Source organism: Scylla paramamosain, chromosome 3, assembly GCF_035594125.1.
Source record: "Scylla paramamosain isolate STU-SP2022 chromosome 3, ASM3559412v1, whole genome shotgun sequence".
NCBI lineage: Eukaryota > Metazoa > Arthropoda > Malacostraca > Decapoda > Portunidae > Scylla > Scylla paramamosain.
In genome coordinates this window covers 29,508,022-29,530,521 of record NC_087153.1, presented here as the reverse complement: position 1 = coordinate 29,530,521, position 22,500 = coordinate 29,508,022, and the positions used below count along the sequence as shown (strand labels likewise).

General features: G+C 40.3%; 1 protein-coding gene across 11 annotated transcripts in view; it reads left to right on the top strand.

The window, feature by feature from the left end:
• Positions 1-22,500, top strand: part of LOC135093364 (cubilin-like) — a 204,816-nt gene that overhangs the window by 62,404 nt on the left and 119,912 nt on the right. For 8 of the 11 annotated variants that reach the window (XM_063992676.1, XM_063992624.1, XM_063992617.1 and 5 more), the window contains exon 3: positions 7,076-7,139. The exons of 2 other annotated variants lie outside the window; for them this stretch is intronic. In XM_063992676.1, coding sequence (XP_063848746.1) covers positions 7,099-7,139 — 41 coding nt within the window. In that variant the 5' untranslated portion in view covers positions 7,076-7,098. Of the gene's footprint in view, positions 1-7,075; positions 7,140-22,500 lie in introns of those variants that run through there. One more of the 11 variants, XM_063992659.1, reaches the window with a different exon arrangement.

Genomic DNA, 22,500 nt, shown 5'->3' with positions numbered 1-22,500 from the left:
AAGACAGAACAGAGCAAGACTTCCCCCGCCCACCCTTCCTCTAAGAAATTGTCGAAAGGAAGGATTTAGAAGAAAAGCTGTCATATTAACGATTATCAAAACAGTGTAAGGCGTGCATCAAACCGTAAACTACGCATAACGGTGGGAAAAAAAAAAAAAAAAAAAAAAACATATATATATATATATATATATATATATATATATATATATATATATATATATATATATATATATATATATATATATATATATATATATATATATATATATATAAGTGAAAAGTTATGTTTTTCTTAAGAACTAATGAAGAACAGAAAGAAAAACACATACAAAATATAGACGAAGACGAGGAGAATGGGATGAAGGAAAGGAAGGGGTTAAAGGACGAAGAAGACACGAAACAAGATGTTGATGAGGAGACACAAAGGAATACAAAAGGACGACTGAATACCCCTCCCCCCAACAGACCCTGGAATCCTCCTGTCTGTGGTGTTTGGGTTACTGTTTTATACTAACAGCTTGTAGAAGAGAAACGAGAGTATGATAGATAGAGAAGGAGAAGGAAGAGGAGGAGGAGGAGGAGGAGGAGGAGGAGGAGGAGAAGAAGAAGAAGAAGAAAAAGCAAGAGAAGTAAGAGGAAGAGGACGAGGGCAAGGAAGAGGAAGAAGACGACGACTAGCTGAAGGAGGAGGTAGTGAAGATATCACCAGTGACAGACAGACCCGTGAAGGCACAGACCCCACCCCCTCCCAGCAGTCCGGCACTCGAGTGGGGGAAGGGGGAGGGACGGGAAGTGGCACTTAGCGTGGACAGGGGTGTAGGGGAAGTGTCGGTGTTGCGGGAAGGGAGCGGGTGCCAGGTGGTGTCAGTGTTAAGTGATTTAGGGGACCATGATGAGAGAGAGAGAGAGAGAGAGAGAGAGAGAGAGAGAGAGAGAGAGAGAGAGAGAGAGAGAGAGAGAGAGAGAGATGGTGTGTGTGTGTGTGTGTATGTGTGTGTGTGTGTGTGTGTGTGTTTAGTGAAGCAGATAACACCATGGAAGGTCACAGTTATAAAGTGTCAAAGTGGTGAAAGTTTTGCTTCCTTTCTTTGTAGCGAGGCAAGTACGTATGTATATACGCATTAGGTAACCACTGCACCACACACACACACACACACACACACACACACACACACACACACACACGAGGTTAGATTCATAATAACAATAAAGTACGTATGTATGTACCGCACTAGGTAGCCACTGCACCACACACACACACACACACACACACACACACACACACACACACACACACACACACACACACACACACACACACACACACACACACACACACACACACTTCACCACCACCACCACCACCACCACCACAACAACAACAACAACAACAACAACAACAACAACAACAACAGTCGTCAGCGCGTCTTCAAGTACGAAGGATAAACTTTCTCACGCATACAGCTGTGCGGCAGGAGTGGCGGACTACTCTTTCTTCCCCTTCTGCAAGAAAAAAAATTGTTATGACGAATATTTTATCGTACTAAAACAAGGAAAAGAAGAAAAAAACAGATCAATTGTTGAAGAAAATAGCAAGTGTTTAATAACAAAAACATTAAAAGGAACAACAACAGTAACAACAACAAGAACAGTAACAACTACAACAGCAGTAACAACACTAACGACGTCAGCAACATCAACAACAACAACAACAACAACAACAACAACAACAACAACAACAACAACAACAACAACAACAACAGGCATATTGGGAAAGCCATAAGGAAATGTATAGAACAATATTTCTTTTTTATTTCACGTCTATTTCTATAGAAGTGTTTTATTATGAGGAATTATGTAGCATTTCTCTCTCTCTCTCTCTCTCTCTCTCTCTCTCTCTCTCTCTCTCTCTCTCTCTCTCTCTCTCTCTCTCTCTCTCTCTCTCTCTCTCTCTCTCTCTCTCTCTCTCTCTCTCTCTCTCTCTCTCTCTCTCTCTCTCTCTCTCTCTCTCTCTCTCTCTCTCTCTCTCTCTCTCTCTCTCTCTCTCTCTCTCTCTCTCTCTCTCTCTCTCTCTCTCTCTCTCTCTCTCTCTCTCTCTCTCTCTCTCTCTCTCTCTCTCTCTCTCTCTCTCCGATCATATTGGTGTGTGTGTGTGTGTGTGTGTGTGTGTGTGTGTGTGTGTGTGTGTGTGTGTGTGAAGGTAAGTAATCGCAAGGTTAGTTTCTATAAAACTTTATTTCAATATCATCTTTTTTTTATTCACATTTAATTTCTTTTCCTAAATCGAATTGTTTTTCTTTTTTCAGACACTTTTTTTTTTTTGCAGTGTGATCCAATTTGAGCTAAAAGACTTCGAACGTCAGAGAGAGAGAGAGAGAGAGAGAGAGAGAGAGAGAGAGAGAGAGAGAGAGAGAGAGAGAGAGAGAGAGAGAGAGAGAGAGGTATATGAGGTGGATGCCGAATAATTTCCCTCCGGAATATTTTAAAGTGACACAGTTTTAATACTGCACTCGAGTAAATATTTTGGAAAACGTTTTAAAATAAATAATAATCCTTAACGTGCTCAGAATGAAGACGAAATGGAGAACGAATCATTTTGCGTTTAGAAAATAAGAATGAACTGGTAAATAAAAAAAATAATATAAAAAACAACCAAATAAAAATAAAAATATGCAAAATAAAAAAAAATATACATAACAGACATTGGAAGAATGTGGAAGAAAACGGAAAATAAATGGGTAAAGAAATCATGCGATAGAAAATCAGGAAATGTGTAAAAAAAAAAAAAAAAACTAATCAGAAGTATGAGGAACACACGCACACACACACACACACACACACACACACACACACACACACACACACACACAGACACACAGACACACAGACACGTTTATGAAAAAAAAACGGAAATGAACGTAATAGCCACCGTGAACGATAATAATTCCATGAAAAATAAGAAAAATATGATTGATAGAGCCTTATTATATTCTAGCTAACTCCACTAAATAATACACGAAAGAATAAAGAAAAGAAGGAAATCAGGTGGTAGATGACGGTTTCAGAGCCAAATAAAAAAAATAAATGGAAAGAGAAGACGAATAAAAGAAAGAAAGAAAGAAAGAAGGAGGAGGAGGAGGAAGAGGAGGAACATGCCACTCCCGAAAATAAAATATAAAAAAAAGAGAAGGCGAATCGAAAGCCCATTTGCAAGTACAAGTGAGGAAAGAATTTTCACAGTAACCCCTGGATTCTCACTCATTTCCCCCCCCTCTCTCTCTCTCTCTCTCTCTCTCTCTCTCTCTCTCTCTCTCTCTCTCTCTCTCTCTCTCTCTCTCTCTCTCTCTCTCTCTCTCTCTCTCGTAGCGTGAAGTGCAGGTGGCCGAGGAAGAGTGAAGGAAGGGAAGGGAGGAGGAGCTTGGGGAAGGTAGGGGTGCTGATGGTAAAAAAAAGAAAAATAAATAAATAAAAAGGTGGGGAAGGAAAGAAAGGTGCAGCAGAGGTGTCAGGGTTGGGAGGGAAAGTGAGGATTGCAGTTAGATACAAGAAGTGGAAAAGTTATGCAGTGGTCGTGGTGGTGTTGGTGGTGGTGGTGGTGGTGGTGGTGGTGGTGAGGAGGAGGAGAGTGGGTACGGGTGATAGTGGGGATGGTGAGGAGGAGAGGAAACATGAAGGGTATAGGAGGCGGTAGTGGTGGTGAAGAAGAGAAAGGGAATTGGAAGGGTATAGGTGCTGATGGTGGTAGTGGTGGTGATGGTGGCGGTTAGTTGTGGTGGTTGTGGTGGTGGTGTTGAGTGGAGGTAGAAAACAAATATTTACATGTTAATATATTTCGTATCAAGTAATATATTCTCTCTCTCTCTCTCTCTCTCTCTCTCTCTCTCTCTCTCTCTCTCTCTCTCTCTCTCTCTCTCTCTCTCTCTCTCTCTCTGCCACCAACGCAGCACATCTAACGATGATACATCCACCCAGACCAGCTATTACTTCCACTTCTGGCTATGACGCGTCTTCTGTGACCTTTGTGGGTGGAGGGTAGGCCGTGGTGGTGGTGGTGGTGGTGGTGGTGGTGATGGAGAGCTGCATCAATTTGGAGGATTTGTGAAAGAAGTGAAAGAGAAGGAAGGTCTGTGTTTTATTCTGATGATTCTCTCTCTCTCTCTCTCTCTCTCTCTCTCTCTCTCTCTCTCTCTCTCTCTCTCTCTCTCTCTCTCTCTCTCTCTCTCTCTCTCTCTCTCTCTCTCTCATCATTACTACCAAATTATTTGGGTATGTTTACATGCTGTTGATGATTATGTCTGTTGCTACTACTACTACTACTACTACTACTACTACTACTACTACTACTACTACTACTACTACTACTACCACTGCTGCTGCTGCTGCTGCTGTTGCTGTTACTTCTACTACTACTACTACTACTACTACAAGCTAGAGCTACAGAATACCCTGAAAAGTGCATAGCCTGCTCGCACGGGGATTGAGAGGAGCAGTAAATGGAAAACACATAGACAGGAAGAGAGAAACCTATTTCCATTTCACTTTTCAATCTGGCGTTTTTCTTTACCTCGGCGAGAGAGAGAGAGAGAGAGAGAGAGAGAGAGAGAGAGAGAGAGAGAGAGAGAGAGAGAGAGAGAGAGAGAGAGAGAGGGGGGTGGGGGATGATCTTCGTAAGCTACAATGAGTTATGAGCGTCATGTCAAAATCACTCCCTCCTCACTCCCTCCTTCCTCCCTCCTTCCTCCCTCCTCTCTCCCTCCTTCATGCCACTTATCTCATCCTGCTCCTACTTATCCTCCTTCCTTCCTCATCTTCACGATGTTCACTTCCCTCTTCCTCCTCTTCCTTCTCTTCGCCTTTCTTCCCTGCTCATGTGTGTCCTCGTCCACTCCCCTTTTCTTTTCGTCTCCCTTCCTTGGTTCCTTCACCCCGTTTTCTTTTTCCCAGTTGCCTTGAGTTTTCTTTCAAAGTGCCATACGAGATCAGAGTGTCTTTCTCCTCTTCCTCCTCCACCTCTTTTCACTTCTGGTCTCCGTGAGTGAGGAGGGACTATGCACACCGCCCTTAGAGACACCTGGCGTCTGCTTGAAGGTTATTGCAAGCAAGAGGAAGGAAGGGAAGGGTTGAGAACATTGGTTTGAGGATCCTTGTTTGTCTTTTCCGTCTTCTTCCACGTTATTGTCGTTGTTTTCTTTCTGCTTGTTCTCTTTCGCTTTTCTCTCCTCCTCCTCCTCCTCCTCCTCCTCCTCCTCCTCCTCCTCCTCCTCCTCCTCCTTCTCTCTCTTACTGGTCCACAAATCCACAAATGTAATGACCACCTTCTGAGAGTACAAAACTTCATTACTTTGGGACACATCAGAGAGAGAGAGAGAGAGAGAGAGAGAGAGAGAGAGAGAGAGAGAGAGAGAGAGAAAGCATACATGGTGTAAAAAGAAGCTTGCGAACCTCACTCTACGTTTATATGAGTGCTCTTCTCTTCCTGTGAGTGGGTCTAAGTTTGTGTCAGGTTTTTTTCTCGTCAACCTAAGTAGACGCGTAACACCTTCAGATATATACGCGTATATAATGTTGTTCTATGAATTGTAATGACCAGGTTTCTGCATTACTTTAATTAGTGCGTACGTATGTATGTATATATGTACGTATGATCCGAGTGGGGTCATGTAATTAGTGGGGTGCCACAGGGATCAGTATTAGGGCCATTGTTATTTCTAATATATATCAATGACTTGGATAGTGGAATTACTAGTGATGTTAGTAAATTTGCGGATGACACAAAGATAGGTAGATTAATTAGGTCAGAATCGGATGCCATCGCCTTGCAGGCAGACTTAGATAGAATGAATGAATGGACGGATAGATGTCAAATGCAATTTAATATCAATAAATGCAAAGTGCTTAGCGTAGGTAGAGGAAACCCACACAATAGGTACACATTAAACAACCAAACTCTGGTCGGTACAGGGTACGAGAAAGATTTAGGAGTTATAGTTAGCTCTGAACTCCGTCTAGGGAAACAATGCATAGAAGCCAGAAACAAGGCAAATAGGATACTAGGATTCATTTTTAGGAGTGTTAAAAGTAGAAGGCCGGAAGTAATATTAAAGTTATACTTGGCGCTGGTCAGACCTCATCTAGACTACGCTGTGCAGTTCTGGTCCCCACATTACAGGAAAGATATAGGTCTATTAGAATCAGTACAGAGGAGAATGACTAAAAAGGATACAGGGGATGAGGAGTATTCCGTACGAGGCGAGGTTGAAGCTGTTAAATTTACATTCTCTAGAGAGACGTAGGTTAAGAGGGGACCTGATAGAAGTCTTTAAGTGGTATAAAGGTTATAACAAGGGAGATGTAAGCAAAATTCTTAGGATCAGCAACCGGGGTAGAACAAGAAATAACGGGTTCAAGCTTGAAAATTTTAGGTTTAGGAAGGAGATAGGAAAAAATTGGTTCTCAAATAGAGTGGTAGATGAGTGGAACGGACTCAGTAATCATGTAGTTAGTGCTAGGACACTAGAGAGCTTTAAGAGAAGATTAGACAAGTTTATGGATGGGGATAACAGATGGAAATAGGTAGGTGTGTTTCATACAGGGACTGCCACGTGTAAGCCTGGTCGCTTCTTGCAGCTTCCCTTATTTCTTATGTTCTTATGTTCTTATATATGTATGTAAGTACGTATATCGTGCAGTCAGTTCGAGACTGATACAAAAACGTGAGAAAATAGAGGAAGCTGCAAGTATATGGTTGTCAGGCCTACACGTGGCAGTCCCTGTATGAAACTTGCCATTCCATCTGTCATCCTCATCCATGAATTTGTCTAGTCTTTTAAAGTTTCCTAATGGCTCGGTGCTAACAGCCTTAATACGGAGTCTACTTTATTCGTCTTTCACCCTATCAGAACGAATTATTATGTGAAATGCTATTATTTTCACTACTTTTACTACTACTACTACTACTACTACTACTACTACTACTACTACTACTACTACTACTACTACTACTACTACTACTACTAATAATAATAATAATAATAATAATAATAATAATAATAATGCATATTACTTCTTCCGCAGGTAAGAATCAAGTTCTTGGAAGGATGTGGTGGTGGTGGGTTATTGGCTGTCCAGTGTTGACGTGGTGAGTACAAAACACACATACACACACACACACACACACACACACACACACACACGGACACACAATATTGATAGTGGCAGTATTCTTGTTATTCTGTTATCCATTTGTATTATTTTTTTTATGCCTGAAAAAAATTACCAAAATTGATAGAAAGATAGACAGATACAATGCGGTGAGGTAGATAGACTGGCTGGCGGTTGTAAATAAAAAAGGTAACGAGATAGATAGATCAGATAGATGGATAGACAAAGATTGTTAAGCCAAACGAGATGGATACGGACCGCATGCTCTGTTTCGCATGTAAATAGAAATATATAGATTACATAAAGTGACGGATGAAAATAAAGGGAGATACGAGTATGTAGATACATAGATGGATAGATAGATAGATAGGTATACTGACACACATAGTTAAACAGATAGATACATAGATCCATACATACATTGGTAAAGGATAGATTAAAAAATAGATAGATACAAAGATAGGTAGATAGATAGATAGATAGATAGGCAGAGACAAAAGATAGATAGTCAATAGGCAGATAGACAGATAGATAGATAGATGGATAGATAAATACTTATAGGTAGAAAAATGGCTGGCAAAATAGTTACATGCATACATACATACATACATACATACATACATACATACATACATACATACATAAATACAAAGAAAAAGAGGAGTACATGCATAAATCTATCATGTGTCTATATGATTGTTTATTTATCATTTATTTATTTATTTATTTATTTATTTATTTATTTAGGGAGACAGAGAGAGAGAGAGAGAGAGAGAGAGAGAGAGAGAGAGAGAGAGAGAGAGAGAGAGAGAGAGAGAGAGAGAGAGTTGTCAAAAGTTAGCAGTCGAGCATGACAGTTGGTTTTCCAGTCCAGTGGTGGAGAGAGAGAGAGAGAGAGAGAGAGAGAGAGAGAGAGAGAGAGAGAGAGAGAGAGAGAGAGAGAGAGAGAGAGAGAGAGAGAGAGAGGTGGAGGGAAAAAAGAGACTGGAGGGGTGAGGGAGGACGAATAAAAACGAAAGAAAAATATGTATGGTGAAGATGGTGCAGGGGAAAAATGGAAAATGCACAGTGGAGGAGGAGGAGGAGGAGGAGGAGCGGAGAGCGGAAACGAGATAAAAATACATAGGCCAGGAAAGGAACGTTGAATAGAAGGCAAAGAGGGAAAATTGATAGGGTAGTGACGAGAGAGAGAGAGAGAGAGAGAGAGAGAGAGAGAGAGAGAGAGAGAGAGAGAGAGAGAGAGAGAGAGACTGATACTGGTACATTTATTGACTAATTATATATGCAGTAACATTGTGTGTAATTTTACATATAGGTACAATATAGGCTCGGTCTGATGAGTCGAAGCTTTTGTAAAGACGTGAACATAAACATGCCGAGGTCAGATGTTAGGCCTAAGTATCATTATATAAATACTTAAATACTGGATACATATAAATCAAACATATGAAAGTAAGAATTGTGAAGTTCCTTATAGTTAGTGGAGATAAATACTTATAGGTATACATTAACACGAGAGAGAGAGAGAGAGAGAGAGAGAGAGAGAGAGAGAGAGAGAGAGAGAGAGAGAGAGAGAGAGAGAGAGAGAGAGAGAAGACATAAAACAGTTCTATTGTCGGATATATTTTGTTATAAACGAAGCGAAAAACGGCAAGAAAAGAAGAGGAGGAAAGGAAAAAAATATGCGAGGAAGGGAGATGGAGAGGATGAATAGAAAGGGGCGGAGGAATACGGCGTGGTGATTAAAGAAGAAAAGGCAATCTGTGGAGAGGGAGGGAGTTGGGTTAACCTTTTAATTTTTACGGTCTTTCTTTATTAACATTCAAAGCACTAGAGAGATTGTTTGCATGGTCACACACACACACACACACACACACACACACACACACACACACACACACACACACACACACACACACACACACACACACACACAGAGAGAGAGAGAGAGAGAGAGAGAGAGAGAGAGAGAGAGAGAGAGAGAGAGAGAGAGAGAGAGAGAGAGCTCAAAGGAAGGCATCACGAGTTAATTAAAGGGTGTCATTATTTTTTTCGGATTTGTATAAAATTTGGTTTGGATATGTATGTTTATCTTGATTAATTAATGGGAGGTAAATCTTCTCTTTGCCTTGTTACATTATTATTTGATAGGTTTTTGATAAAGTAAGGGTGTTAAAAAATTATTAGTGATCATGCGCAAATTGTCTTCTAGTAAAAAAAAATATGTATATAAAGTTAAAGAATACACGGTGCATTGAATACCAGACGTTTACTTGAAACACTTCAAATAATCTTCTTTAATTCAAATCAGTTTCCCGAATTTATTTTTCCTTCCATTTTTTTTTTTTTTTTTTACCGTCCTGTTAATGAAATACTACACAGTTTTCCTACTGCATTTTTTTCTTACCATTTCCTCTCATACTTGCTCTTCATATTTTTCCTTCTTCACTTCTTTTTTTCCTTCACAAGCATCCACTTCCTCCTCTCCCTTTCCCTCCTCCACTTTATGCTTTGTCTCCTTATTTCACTTCCTCTCTTTTCCTCTCCTCTTCCACCACTTCCTTTTTTTTTTTATTTTTATGCCCTTCTTCCACATCTTCTCTGCTTTTCTTTCCCTCTGTTTCCTTTCTACACTTCCTTCACCTCTTTCCATTCTTCACCTTGTCTTTTCCTTTTCCTCTCCTTCTTCCTCTTTCTCCTACAGTTCCTCATCTTTTTTTCTCTCCTTATCCCTTTACCATTCTCCATCCCTTTCCTCTCTTCCGGCCTTCACTTCCTCCTCTCCTTTCCTTCATTTCCCTTCTCCAATTTCTTTTCTCCTTTCCTCTCCTCCCTCCTGCATTTCGTCTTCTCTTTTCGTTTTCCTTCTCTCCTTCGTTTTCTACTTCCTCCTCTCCTTTCCTCACTTTTCCCTTCACCACATTTTCCTTTCCTCTCCTTCCCTCCTTCACTTGCTCCACCGCTCTTTTCCTCTCCCCATTCCCCCTTCAAACATTCCCTACTGTGTTCCGCTCTTCCATCCTCCTTCCCTCTTATTTATTCTTTATTTTTCTCTCCATTTTCTGCCTCATCCAGTTCCTCCACTCCTCCCTTTCATCATTCACTTCAGCATCTTCTTCCTTCTGCTCATCCATCCATAATCCTTTCTCAGGTCGTGGCCTCCGTTTTCATTTACCCTCTTTCTTCCACCATTCTTCCTCATCCACTTCACTCTTTTTCTCTTCTTTCCCCCTTAACCATCTACCTTTACCTTCTCTCCCTTACCTGTCCTACTCCTTCTCCTCTACCTTGCCTATCCTCCCCTGTTATGTTCCTCCTGTCCTAAGTACTGTCTGTTCCTCGGAGACTGTACCTCCTTAAGAGCGGTTCCAAACTGTCTACCTGTGTGTCATGTTCCGGCCCTTAGTCCTCCTCTCTGGGGAAAGGGGGAAGGGCCTCTAGTAATTGGGAGGCAGGTAAGAGGGAGAGAGAGGCAAGAGAGAGAAGATGGAGAGCTGTGGAGATGAGAGGTGAGAGGAGGCAATTAAAAAAGAGGCAAGCACAGTGTAGGGAGGAGTGTGGGAGAGAGAAAGAGAGAGAGAGAGAGAGAGAGAGAGAGAGAGAGAGAGAGAGAGAGAGAGAGAGAGAGAGAGAGAGAGAGAGAAGGGGAATGAGAATGAGAGGGAAAGGGAGGAAGGAAGGAAGGAGGGAAGGGATGGATGGAGAGACGACAGGGGCAGGATGAGTCAGAGAGAGAGAGAGAGAGAGAGAGAGAGAGAGAGAGAGAGAGAGAGAGAGAGAGAGAGAGAGAGAGAGAGAGATTGTTTTTTTAAAGTAGTTAATTAATCACTTCATTCTATTTTGTTTACTTGAGAATACCAAAATTTAAAATAAATAAATAAAAACGTAAGCGAAGACATAACAAGATAAAGAAAAAAAAAAATCATAGAAAATATAACATGAAAATTCGAACGAAACGAAAGTGGTGGGAAGAGAGAGAGAGAGAGAGAGAGAGAGAGAGAGAGAGAGAGAGAGAGAGAGAGAGAGAGAGAGAGAGAGAGGTGGGAGTGTCTGGAAAAAAATAAGTGAAAGAGGAGAAGAGGAAACAGAGAGGAAACGGAAGGAAAAAGTGCAGAGGGAAAGTAAAGATGGAAGGAACAACAAATTGGCATATAGACTAGTGTGTGTGTGTGTGTGTGTGTGTGTGTGTGTGTGTGTGTGTGAAGTAATAAAATCAGCTTTACCTTCACACGCAAAACAAGTCCACAAAGAATAATATTAGGTAATAATTAAAAGAAAGCACGTGTTATTTCCACATTTACTCAAAACTTATTATAACAATGTCTCGAGTTCTCACCTTTTATTTATCTATTTTTTTTCATATTCCCATTCAGTTTTCAGTTCTCCAGTAATACGTATATATTTTCATTCAGTTCGTCTTGTATAGCTTGCCAGTCAGTCAGTCATTCATTTATTCAGTGAGTCAGTCATTAAGCCAGCCAGTCATTCAGTCAGTCATTAAGCCAGTTAGTCAGTCAGTCATTAAACCAGTCAGTCAGTCAGTCATATAGCCAGTCAGTCAGTCAGTCATTTATTCAGTCAGTCAGTCATTTATTCAGTCAGTCAGTCATATAGTCAGTCAGTCAGTCAATCATATAGCCAGTTAGTCAGTCGGTCATTAAGCCAGTCAGTCAGTCAGCCAGTCATTTTCACTCGAATATTCTCTTGGTCCATATCAGTCAGTTTGTTAATCATTCATTCAGTCATTCAATTTTCAGCGGCTACTATGTTGGGTCTTGTCAGTCAGCCAGTTACTGCATCGGTCAGCCAGTCGTTCCTCGTTTAGGATTAATTAGAGAATAAAACGGCATGTCTTTATAAATGTGGTAAAGACGGCGATAGCAGTGAGTGATGGAAGTGAATGGTGGTGTTGATGGTGACTTCCTCGTGATAGTGATTGTTTTATTGCTACTGGTGATGAGGCAAGAGTAGCTACTGGTACTTGTGTTATGGGATGGCTGTGTGTTGCGGGGTGTTGTCGCCGTCAGAAGCTATATAAGTAACGTTGCTCATTTACTTCCATCGTGCTTTGCCTTTTACCTCAACCTCAACTTTTTCAGTTTCATGAGATCGCTTTGATTATATTCTGAATTTCATTAAAGCATTTTAATGTGATTAAGTTTAATATGATAGTTGTTGCAATCAAGGGGTTCATGTCGCCCATGTATAACTATTCATACTAACCATAATATCATTATATACTTCACTCCCATTCTCACTAACAAAGGATGATTCTATGGAATTTTGTGAATTATCTATCGTAGTGAATGAATGAAGTCATCTGATCCAAGACTCCATCAGTTGTCACCTTTGGTAAAGACTGTCGGTAGAAAACTGGACTTGAAATTAATGAAACGTTCTAAGCATAGCGGAAATAAATATAGTAGTGTAATTTACTAGACTTTTTGACGGTGGTGGTACCTTGTGGTCTGCGGCTTTAGCTGGGCGTGGTGAAGGTGCTGGACTATCAACACTGTTCCCATTGTCTTCGTGGACAGGGTAGTGATAACTATGTAATTTTGCAATTGATCAGTATGTAGTAGCTTGTTTGGATCTATTAATACTGGTCATCAGATAGGACTGGCCATCGAGAGTAGTAAGGACGACCTCGTTTTACCTGATCTTATATTACCTTGAAATACACTCATTTATCAGATTGTCAGTGCCGAGCCAATAAGGAGCTTTAAAAGAAAATGGACAAATTCATCGATGGGGACAATAGCTGGATATACTAGGTAGGTACATATGTTTTTTACAGAGACTGTCATGTGTAGGCCTGATGATTTCTTGAAACTTTCCTTATTTTCTTACGATCTTGTGTTCATTTTTTGACATCACGTTGCCTATGTATTATTTCTTTCACCTCTGTCTGAGTAATTTTCGAATTCCAATATTTTTAATGTAAGTACGGCCCCACATGATCTTATTACAGCACCTTAAATCAGTTACCCTGTCGAGTTAATCATGTGAGGTATTGGAGGAGTTGCACTGGCTTCAGGAAACGGTTAGACGTATTGAATGGAGTACCTGTGGAGATGTGGAGATGTTTCAGTGTGTTAGAAGTGATATAAGTCCTTAAAAAATGTGCCTTTTGGATGTATTTCACGAGTCATAAGTATACTGTGTGTCGGAAATCCTACTTGAGAAAGATTATCGTTTGTTCCTGGTGATGTATATGTTAGGAAAGGTGATTAAGAAAGTGTTCGTGTGTGAAAAATACTGCTTTCTGACGTGTTTCGTGTGGCGCAAGTGTGGTGCGTGACTGAGATGGTGCCTGTGGGAGTGTAAAATATGCTGGAAATGTTGCCTGTAAAAGTGTTCGTGTGTTGGGAATTAAGTGCCGTGTTCTGGAAAAGGCTTGTGTGTATGTATATGTGTGTGTGTGTGTGTGTGTGTGTGTGTGTGTGTGTGTGTGTGTGTGTGTGTGTGTGTGCTTGGAGGTGTTGCGTGCGGTGCAATTGAGAGTTACTACTTACAGTCACGGCAGGCAGGTAATGAAGAGGGACTCTACAGTAATATGGCAACTCTTGTCCCTTCACCCCCAGACCACGTATTCTCCGCCTCTGTACTAATAAATCTCCCCCAAAGTAAACTCCACACAGGAAAACTTCACCCCGAGTTATTCCTTCGTAATAAACTCCTCTTCTATAACCTAACTAGCAGAATATCTTTGGACTACTCATTAGGGATCGCCACAGCGGGTCACCAGTCTTTACCTTACTTACTTACCATTTCCTTACTTACCACTGTCTTCTGCGTCTGATTTTACACCCATCACCCACTTGTCTTCCTTCGGTGCATCCATAAACCTTCTCTCTGATCTTCCTCTCTTCCTCCTGTGTTTGTATTCAGGGTCTTCGTCTCCACGTACCCTTCTCTCCTCCGCACGTGATCTAGCACAACATACCTTACCTAATTCATCACGGAAGGATTTGATTTGATGGAAGTTTTCAGTGGGATGTATGAGGGAAGAGATTTTTTACTTGAGGGTGAATTTTCAGTATATGCTTCTCTCTCTCTCTCTCTCTCTCTCTCTCTCTCTCTCTCTCTCTCTCTCTCTCTCTCTCTCTCTCTCTCTCTCTCTCTCTCTCCTCTCCTCTCCTCTCCTCTCCTCTATTCTCCTTCCTCTATTTCCCTTTCTCCCTCGTCTTTTTTCCTTCTCTTTCTCTCTCTCATCCACCTTCTGTACTACTTTCATCTTAGTCTCTTTACACTTTCTCCTGCTTCTAGACCTACAGAAACGCGGCATCTACAAATACTGGACACTTACCTGAGAAGAAAAATATAATGTATGTATAGACTGGCGATAAAATATCAATCATTTAGTTAGAAATCCTCCACTTTTCATGTTCCTTCTAGACCTTCTGGAACGCGGCATCTAGAAACACAAAAACACTTGCTTATGAAGAAAAAAATGTTTGTATATTGACTGGCGCTAAAATACCAATCAGTTAGGAATCTTGTGCTCACAGATTATACTACTCATTCCTCTCAGATACAAAAGAAACTGGTCTCTAGAATGGAAGCAATAGCCATCCCAGAAGAAGCGAGAATAGTAATGTCTTGGGTCTTCTCACTCCCCCCCCCCCACCATGTGTTCTCTGCCACTTCCTAAATATTTGCCACACCTGAGGACTTAGTGAATAAAAGAAAAGTGAAGTTGCATTTGTGTTGATGGTGACAACGAGGACGGTAGTGATGGTGGTGGTGGTCAGGAAAGCAACGCGACATGAATAGCTATATTGTGTTTACGTATTTTACCGTGTAGCGTAATAATGATAAAGTGTTCTGTCGATGTGCGGCTGTCTGTCTGTCGCTGTCACCACTAATGAAGCGAGACGAGGCATAATTGTCTTTCATTTTTTTCATCCATTTGAGTCATTCTCGTATTTTCAGTGCGAGTGATGTTATATAAAATGTTCATTGATATAGCAGCGCACTTCACTATTAACATTTGGGAGTTTTACGTGTATTTCTTTACAAAATGCGTGGTATTCTTGCATTTACTCGTGTTTATTTGCTATACTGGTTGGTGCGATAATAGATGGTGTGTTTGTGTGTATGTGTGTGTGTGTGTGTGTGTGTGTGTGTGTGTGTGTGTGTGTGTGTGTGTGTGTGTGTGTGTGTGTGTGTGTAGCGATGTGAGTTGTCCTTATTCTTTAAAGTTGTTTGACCTGACTGGCGAAAAATGAGTCGATGTGATGATAAAAGAGAACATAACATTCTCTCTCTCTCTCTCTCTCTCTCTCTCTCTCTCTCTCTCTCTCTCTCTCTCTCTCTCTCTCTCTCTCTCTCTCTCTCTCTGAAAATGTCATGAATTTTAAAGTTTCGTGATCTAAATAGAGAAAAAGAGAACACAATCTCTCTCTCTCTCTCTCTCTCTCTCTCTCTCTCTCTCTCTCTCTCTCTCTCTCTCTCTCTCTCTCTCTCTCTCTCTCTCTCTCTCTCTCTCTCTCTCTCTCTCTCAGCAAAGACTTCGCAATTTATAACGCGAATGCAAAATCAGATTAGTCCTGACACACAGTAACATTTCAGTCCAAACATTTCGGCGCCGCAAGACAACCAGATGAAAGTTGCGGCGCGATAAGTTTGCCCTTCGTTGGGGTGAATCCAGGGTTCAGGTTGCAGTAAGGGAGAGCAGTAATCCTTGGACTCCCCTCAGACTTGTGTTGTACCGAGATTATGTGTTCATTAGTCCATTCCAGTGCTATAACAATACCAGGAAGGCGACAACGTAACCACCGGAGAGTTCCCGTTTACAACCCAGGAACAACAACTTGAACAACATAGAGAAATACTGTATAAAAAATGGGTGAAAGGAAAAGACAAGCGGTGCAATAAAACATCAAGCAGAACCAGAAGAGTCCTCAAGGGCTGTCGATACAAAGATTAGAGCTCCACACCAGCACCAACATCCACATCAATGACCTGTATTCTGAAACGCTATGCTCTCTCACCACGACCATTTTCAAAGACCACAGAGATGATTAACCAAGTTCTCAAGACTGTCTCTCCTGTTAATAATGTAGAAATCTTGTTAATCTGCTACTAGAACTTTAAAAAAAAATATTAAAAAAATTAAAAACCTATGTAACGTCAAATAGAGCTTTTTGGATGCAGTGGAGGTGGTGCACAGAAGTGTTTCAGAATATGGTCCTATACACAGCTTCCAGACTTCATTGCATCACTTACTGGTTAGCCTTAATAGAGGTAACAAGTGTGTTGGATAAATAAATAGATAGATTGTAACCTAATGACAAAAAATGTTAGCTTTGAATTTAATGGGCTCTCCGATATCTAGGGTTTAATGAAATCGATGCCGTGGTAATGAAAGGATTAAGATTTGTTTTCATAAACGTATCGGGCATCTTATCTCACATGCATTTAACAGACTGTATTGGAAGTTATAGGATTTTTCAAGTTTTTTAATGCATCTGCTGACAGTTTAACAAGGATTCTGCATCATCAATAGGAAAAACAGCCATGAGAATCTGACTAATCATATATGCAGCCTTTGAAAATAGTGTTAATTAGGGAACAAAGTGTTTAAACCTTTCACTGCGACACGAAACAATTAGCAGCACCAGAAGCAATGTTTGAAGTCTTTATAAGCATATACAAGAAAGGGAGCGATGAAAAATAATATATTTTGGAATTTCTTCCTAGTTCAAAGATCAGATGTGGCTGTAAAACAAGTCAAGATGTCTCAGAGTGATTAGTAATTAGGGAAAGGTGTGCCAAGGTGACAGTCGAAGGGTAAAAAAAAATACGGGACCTGAGAGCCAATGGAACATGACATGGGAGCAGACACGTAAATAAATATAAACTGTCTTTGCTTTTATTCCTGTGTGTCTATTGGGAACTCTTTCTGAAATACGTGGAATTTTACGTAGGAATCTCTCGGTAACTCCCTATTAAAAGTTATACTGAAAACTACTGAGCTACAACAAGGATGCATCAAGGTGACCCATTAAGCCTTGTTGTGCTAACCCATACTCTTTTTATTGGTACTTAATTAGGATTAACTTCCAAACGTGTACCTACGTAAATGTTTGTTGCTGTTTGGCTATTCTCCGTAATATTGCCGAAGTTATTAGGAATATTACGGTTTTCCTTTAACCTTTTCTTTTTTTTCCTATATCCCCCGTTTTCATTATCTTGAAAGGGGATACGAAATTAGGTTTATAATCACCCCTCTTTAGTGTGTTGCGTACGTCAATAGCATTATGGAGAGAGAGAGAGAGAGAGAGAGAGAGAGAGAGAGAGAGAGAGAGAGAGAGAGAGAGAGAGAGAGAGATGGTAAAAGTATTGCGTGTTGCAGTTAGAGGAGAGAGAGTATGTGATGCAAGACAAGGGGAGGGCAAGGGTATGAAAGAGAGAGGAATGGAATGGAAAGTGTTGTTTCAGGAATTTAGGGAGAGAGAGTGTGCTGCGCCTGGGAGAGTGAGAGCAGTAGGGGAAGAATGTTGCGTGCAAAGGTGAGGAGAGGGGTGTTGCGTGTATACGGTGAGGACGCTGTAGAAAGGTTGTGTGTGGGAGTGGACGAAGGCAAATGTGGTGGTTCTTGTCTTACACGGAAGTTTGTACAGGTGGGGTAGTTCATTTATTTTTTTTTCATCTGTTCTCTTATCCCTCTCCCCCCTTCCTCTCTCTCTCTCTCTCTCTCTCTCTCTCTCTCTCTCTCTCTCTCTCTCTCTCTCTCTCTCTCTCTCTCTCTCTCTCTCTCTCTCTCTCTCTCTCTCTCTCTCTCTGGAGAAACAGAAAAAGGAGACTAGACAGAGAAGCATATAAGGAAAGCTCAGGGTGAAAAAGGTGCACTTCACTCTCTAACATTCTCTCTGAAGAAGCCGTGTAGTTGAAGGCCGTAGAGTACGCATTAGTACATAAGAACATACGAGAACACTGCAAACTGTAAGAAGTCGTCATGCCTACACGTGGCAGTCACTGTACGAAGCATATATACCTATCATACTTATCCGTAAATCTGTCTAATCTATCAATCTATAATCCACACATGCGGTACCTCAGCCTCAACAAAGCTTCCCTATAACAACTCCCACGTCAATAACTGCACTTTCAACACTGCAATGCAACACCACACACACACACACACACACACACACACACACACACACACACACACACACACACACACACACACACACACACACACACACACACACACACACACACACACACATGTACAACAACGACCCTGGCTGGACACAAAATGCGGCACTTGGGCACTCACACACGTAAAGATACATTCTTTTTAATCATCTATTTTTGAGGCAGTGTTTACCCTCCCATTACGGGGCGTGCGCGGCAAGAAAAACACCCGGAATAAAATGGGTCAACGTTGTGAAAACTGTAGGGACGCCACCATAAAGATAACACCTGTGCGCTGATAACGAGGTGCACCACGCGGCGGCAGGTAAAAATGGGAGATAATTAGAATACCTGGTGGACGAGGGGAAGAGGGAACGAGTAAGGGAGGGAAGGAAGGAAAGTAGGCTCGGAAAGTGGTTGGTGTAGTGGCTTGTGGCGTTTCTACTTGGGTTTATTTGTTCATTTTGTGTTGAAATGGTGAATGTGGAAGGTCATTTATATGTATCATAATTTATCTTTGCTTTTTGAAACGCAAATTAAGTTCGGATGGTGATAGTGGTTTATGACGCTTTTATTTATTGTATTAGTGTTTTATTTTTGTATTGATAAAGGTGAAAGGAAGTAATACATAATATGAATAATTTCTACCTATTTAGAAAATAAAAATACAGGAAATTAGCCAAATATCTTAAAATATGTGTATATTTTTAACATACTTTTTTTTATTTCTAAAACTTTATTTTCAAACCAAGAAAAGGAAATTACTATCGAAAAATATAATCGCACTTTATCGTTATATTTGTTTCATATTTAAACGAAGAAAAGGAAATTGCTACAAAAAAAAAAACATACCTTTACCTTTCCTATCAACATAAATAATAATATAATTTCTCCTTATCTGCCTCCATAAGCGTATGCATAAAAACACACCAGAATATCCCTCAATCTTTCCGACTGTATACATATTTCTCAATTTTGAAGGGAAGTTTTTTGGGTATAAGAAAGCAGGAAAGAAATAAGCGCCGAGATGAATTCCTCCTCGGAGTGACATTCCCAAAGATTGACGCAGAGTGGGAAAAAATCCACATTCAATTTTCAGAAGTTAGGAGATCACGCGATACTCATCTTTGGAGAGCAAGAGAGAGAGAGAGAGAGAGAGAGAGAGAGAGAGAGAGAGAGAGAGAGAGAGAGAGAGAGAGAGAGAGAGAAAGGAAGACAAAAAAATGAAGACGGTTTTAGATTTCTACTCCCTTACATAAACGTCCATCTCTCTCTCTCTCTCTCTCTCTCTCTCTCTCTCTCTCTCTCTCTCTCTCTCTCTCTCTCTCTCTCTCTCTCTCTCTCCCTAGCCTTTGATTTTCCTTCCCCAGAAAGAAAATAAATGAAGGAATTAGTCTGATAAATAAGCCTTGGTATAGTTCACGTTAATTAACCAGCAGATCTACTCCCCCTCCCCCCGACACCGTTCCCTTCGCCCCCCTCTAGAGCTCCCCAGTGGCCGCGTGAAGGCTGAGCTCCGCCCCTTCCACATCAGGTCTCCCGGGATTGGTGCTGCCCCGCGAGGAGAATGCGTATGATTGGTGGATGTTGTTTTGAAGGGGGAGGCGTGGGCTATCCGTCAAGTTAAGTGGAACAGGATACAGTGCCGGTTTTTCTTGTGGTAACTGAGGTATTTTTGTGTGTGGAAGTCTTTGTCTGAGTGGAGTGTGTTTCACGGACAGCGCATCCAGATAGGTGGGTAGGAACAAAATGTACTCCAGGCAGCAAAAGTTTGAAGTTTAAAGTAAGAAGTCATATAAAAAGAAGGATAATTCGAAACAATTAACAAAAAAAGAAAAACTTATAAAGAAAATATTATTATCAAGGCAGTTTTTTTTTTTTTTTTTTAACAAAAATCGAAGAACTAAGAAAATGTGTTTTTACAATTTTGAAATTACTCTTCCCTGGAAACAGATTACGTGAAACAAAGAAATAGCTTAAAACGAACAGAGTTTAAACCTATTGGAAAATATTACATTTTTTAAGGGACGTCCGGAAAGACATCATTCCAGAACGCCCAGAGATATTATTCCAGGAAAGAGAGAAAAATAAATAATATAGAGAAAAGGACAAGTGCCAAAAAATACACAAGTAACAGCAAAATGGATAACAGTGATTTTAAAATTTTGACACAACAAATGATCGAGGATGTAAGGAAGAGCGAGCCATTCTCAGAGAGAGAGAGAGAGAGAGAGAGAGAGAGAGAGAGAGAGAGAGAGAGAGAGAGAGAGAGAGAGAGAGAGAAAAAAATACTCAGTTTGTGGAAAAGGGAGTGGAAAGGAAAATTATAAAAAAGAAAAAAAAATAACGTGGTTGATAAATAATGGGGAATAAAAAAGAGAACCATAAGAATAATGTAAAGAAAACATTGGCGATCAAGAAAGAAACAAAAGAAAAGTAATAATGCGAAGGAGATACTAGAGAAGACGGAGGGGAGAAAAAAAAACAAGAACAGGAAGAAAAGAACAAAAAACTCTGGGTGAGGAGAAAGAGAGAGAAAAAAGAAGAAAATAACAAAAACGGAGCAAAAGAAGAAGTTAAGAAAGAAAGAAAGAAAAGAAGAAGAAGAAGAAAAGAAGAAAGAAAGAGAGAAAGGAAAAACGAAGAACAAGAATATTGAACAAAGACAAAGATGCTAAAGAAACAAGGGAATGATGAGAAGGAAGAAAGACGGAGAGAGAGAGAGAGAGAGAGAGAGAGAGAGAGAGAGAGAGAGAGAGAGAGAGAGAGAGAGAGAGAGAGAGAGAGAGAGAGAGAGAGAGATATGGGGGTGTTCATTGTATTACTAGTATAGAAACGAAAATAATCATTGCAAGAAAGGTCATATTTAAGAATAAAAGGAATAAGTTTGGGAGTGAGGAAGAACAAGAGCAAGAAGGAAGAGTTACCGGATAATAAAAATTAGACAAAGAAGAAGGATAAACAGAAGAGAAAAATATAAGTAAAGGAACGAATATTGCATAGAATAGAAAGAGAAGAAAGGGACAATAGTAGACAGTGAAGAGAATGGAGGAATTGAAAGGGGAAAAAAGAACAAGAATAAAACACTGATATTGGTGTAGGAAAAAAAAAAGAAGAGAGGGAAGGCACAAAGGAACAATAATAGGCAGAAAAAAGAGGGGAAAGAGAGGAAGGGAAAGGAGAAAGGAAAAGGAGAGAAAGAACAGATGTAGTGCAGCAGTATAAAGGAAGGAAATAGGGAAAATAAAACAGTAGAAAAGAAAAAGGGAGAAGGGAGAGGCAGGAGGTCGAAGATGATGATGATGAGAAGGAGGAGGAGGAGGAGGCGCTATTTAAAACAATGAGAGGTGCCGGTCGCTACTGTTGACAGCTGACTACGTAACCTTGGCGACAGAGAGGGAGAAAGAGGAGAAGGAGGAGAAAGAGGAGTTACAGTAGCAGCAGTAAAGGGAGGAGCAGGAGTAGTAATAGTAGTAGTAGCAATAATAAAACTAGTAATATTATTTGTGGTAGTAATAAATAGGAGGAGGAGGATAGGTAGAAAGAGTAAGAGGAAGAGGAGGAGCAAGGTGATGGATGAAGAGATGACGATGACAAATATTAAGAGGATTCGGAATAGAAGAGGGAGAGAGAAAAAAAAATTGTTTCAGTAGATTAGGAGGTGAATGAAATCAGGAATCTTAGAGAAGGAGGAATGAAAGAAGGGAAGTGAATAGAACTAAATGATAACGATGACAGATATTATGATGATGCAGAAAGCAATAAAAACGATAAGAGAAAAGGTCCGAAAAGAAGAATGAATTTATAAAGGAATTAGGTAAAAAAAATACAACAGTAACTAAAAAGAAAATGTAAAACAGGAAAGGAATTATCTCTAGCGAGGTATGAAATATAACTAATGATAAATTTATGCGCTTTGAAGATAACTTAAAAGCAACAGAAATAAAAGAAGAAAAGTTGAATTAAAAGATAAGATGGAGATGCCACAGAATGAGAGATGCAACCATGAATGTAAAAGGAGAAAAGAAGACAAGAGAGCAAAGAGAAAAGAAAAAAAAGTTCCAGATTTTGACCATAAAGAAAGAAAGAGGATATGGAGGGAAAATAATGTTAAGGAGGCATGAGAAGGAAAATAATGAGGGAAAGAGGAAGGAAATGTGAATGAAAGAATAGACAGGATGACGCCTGCA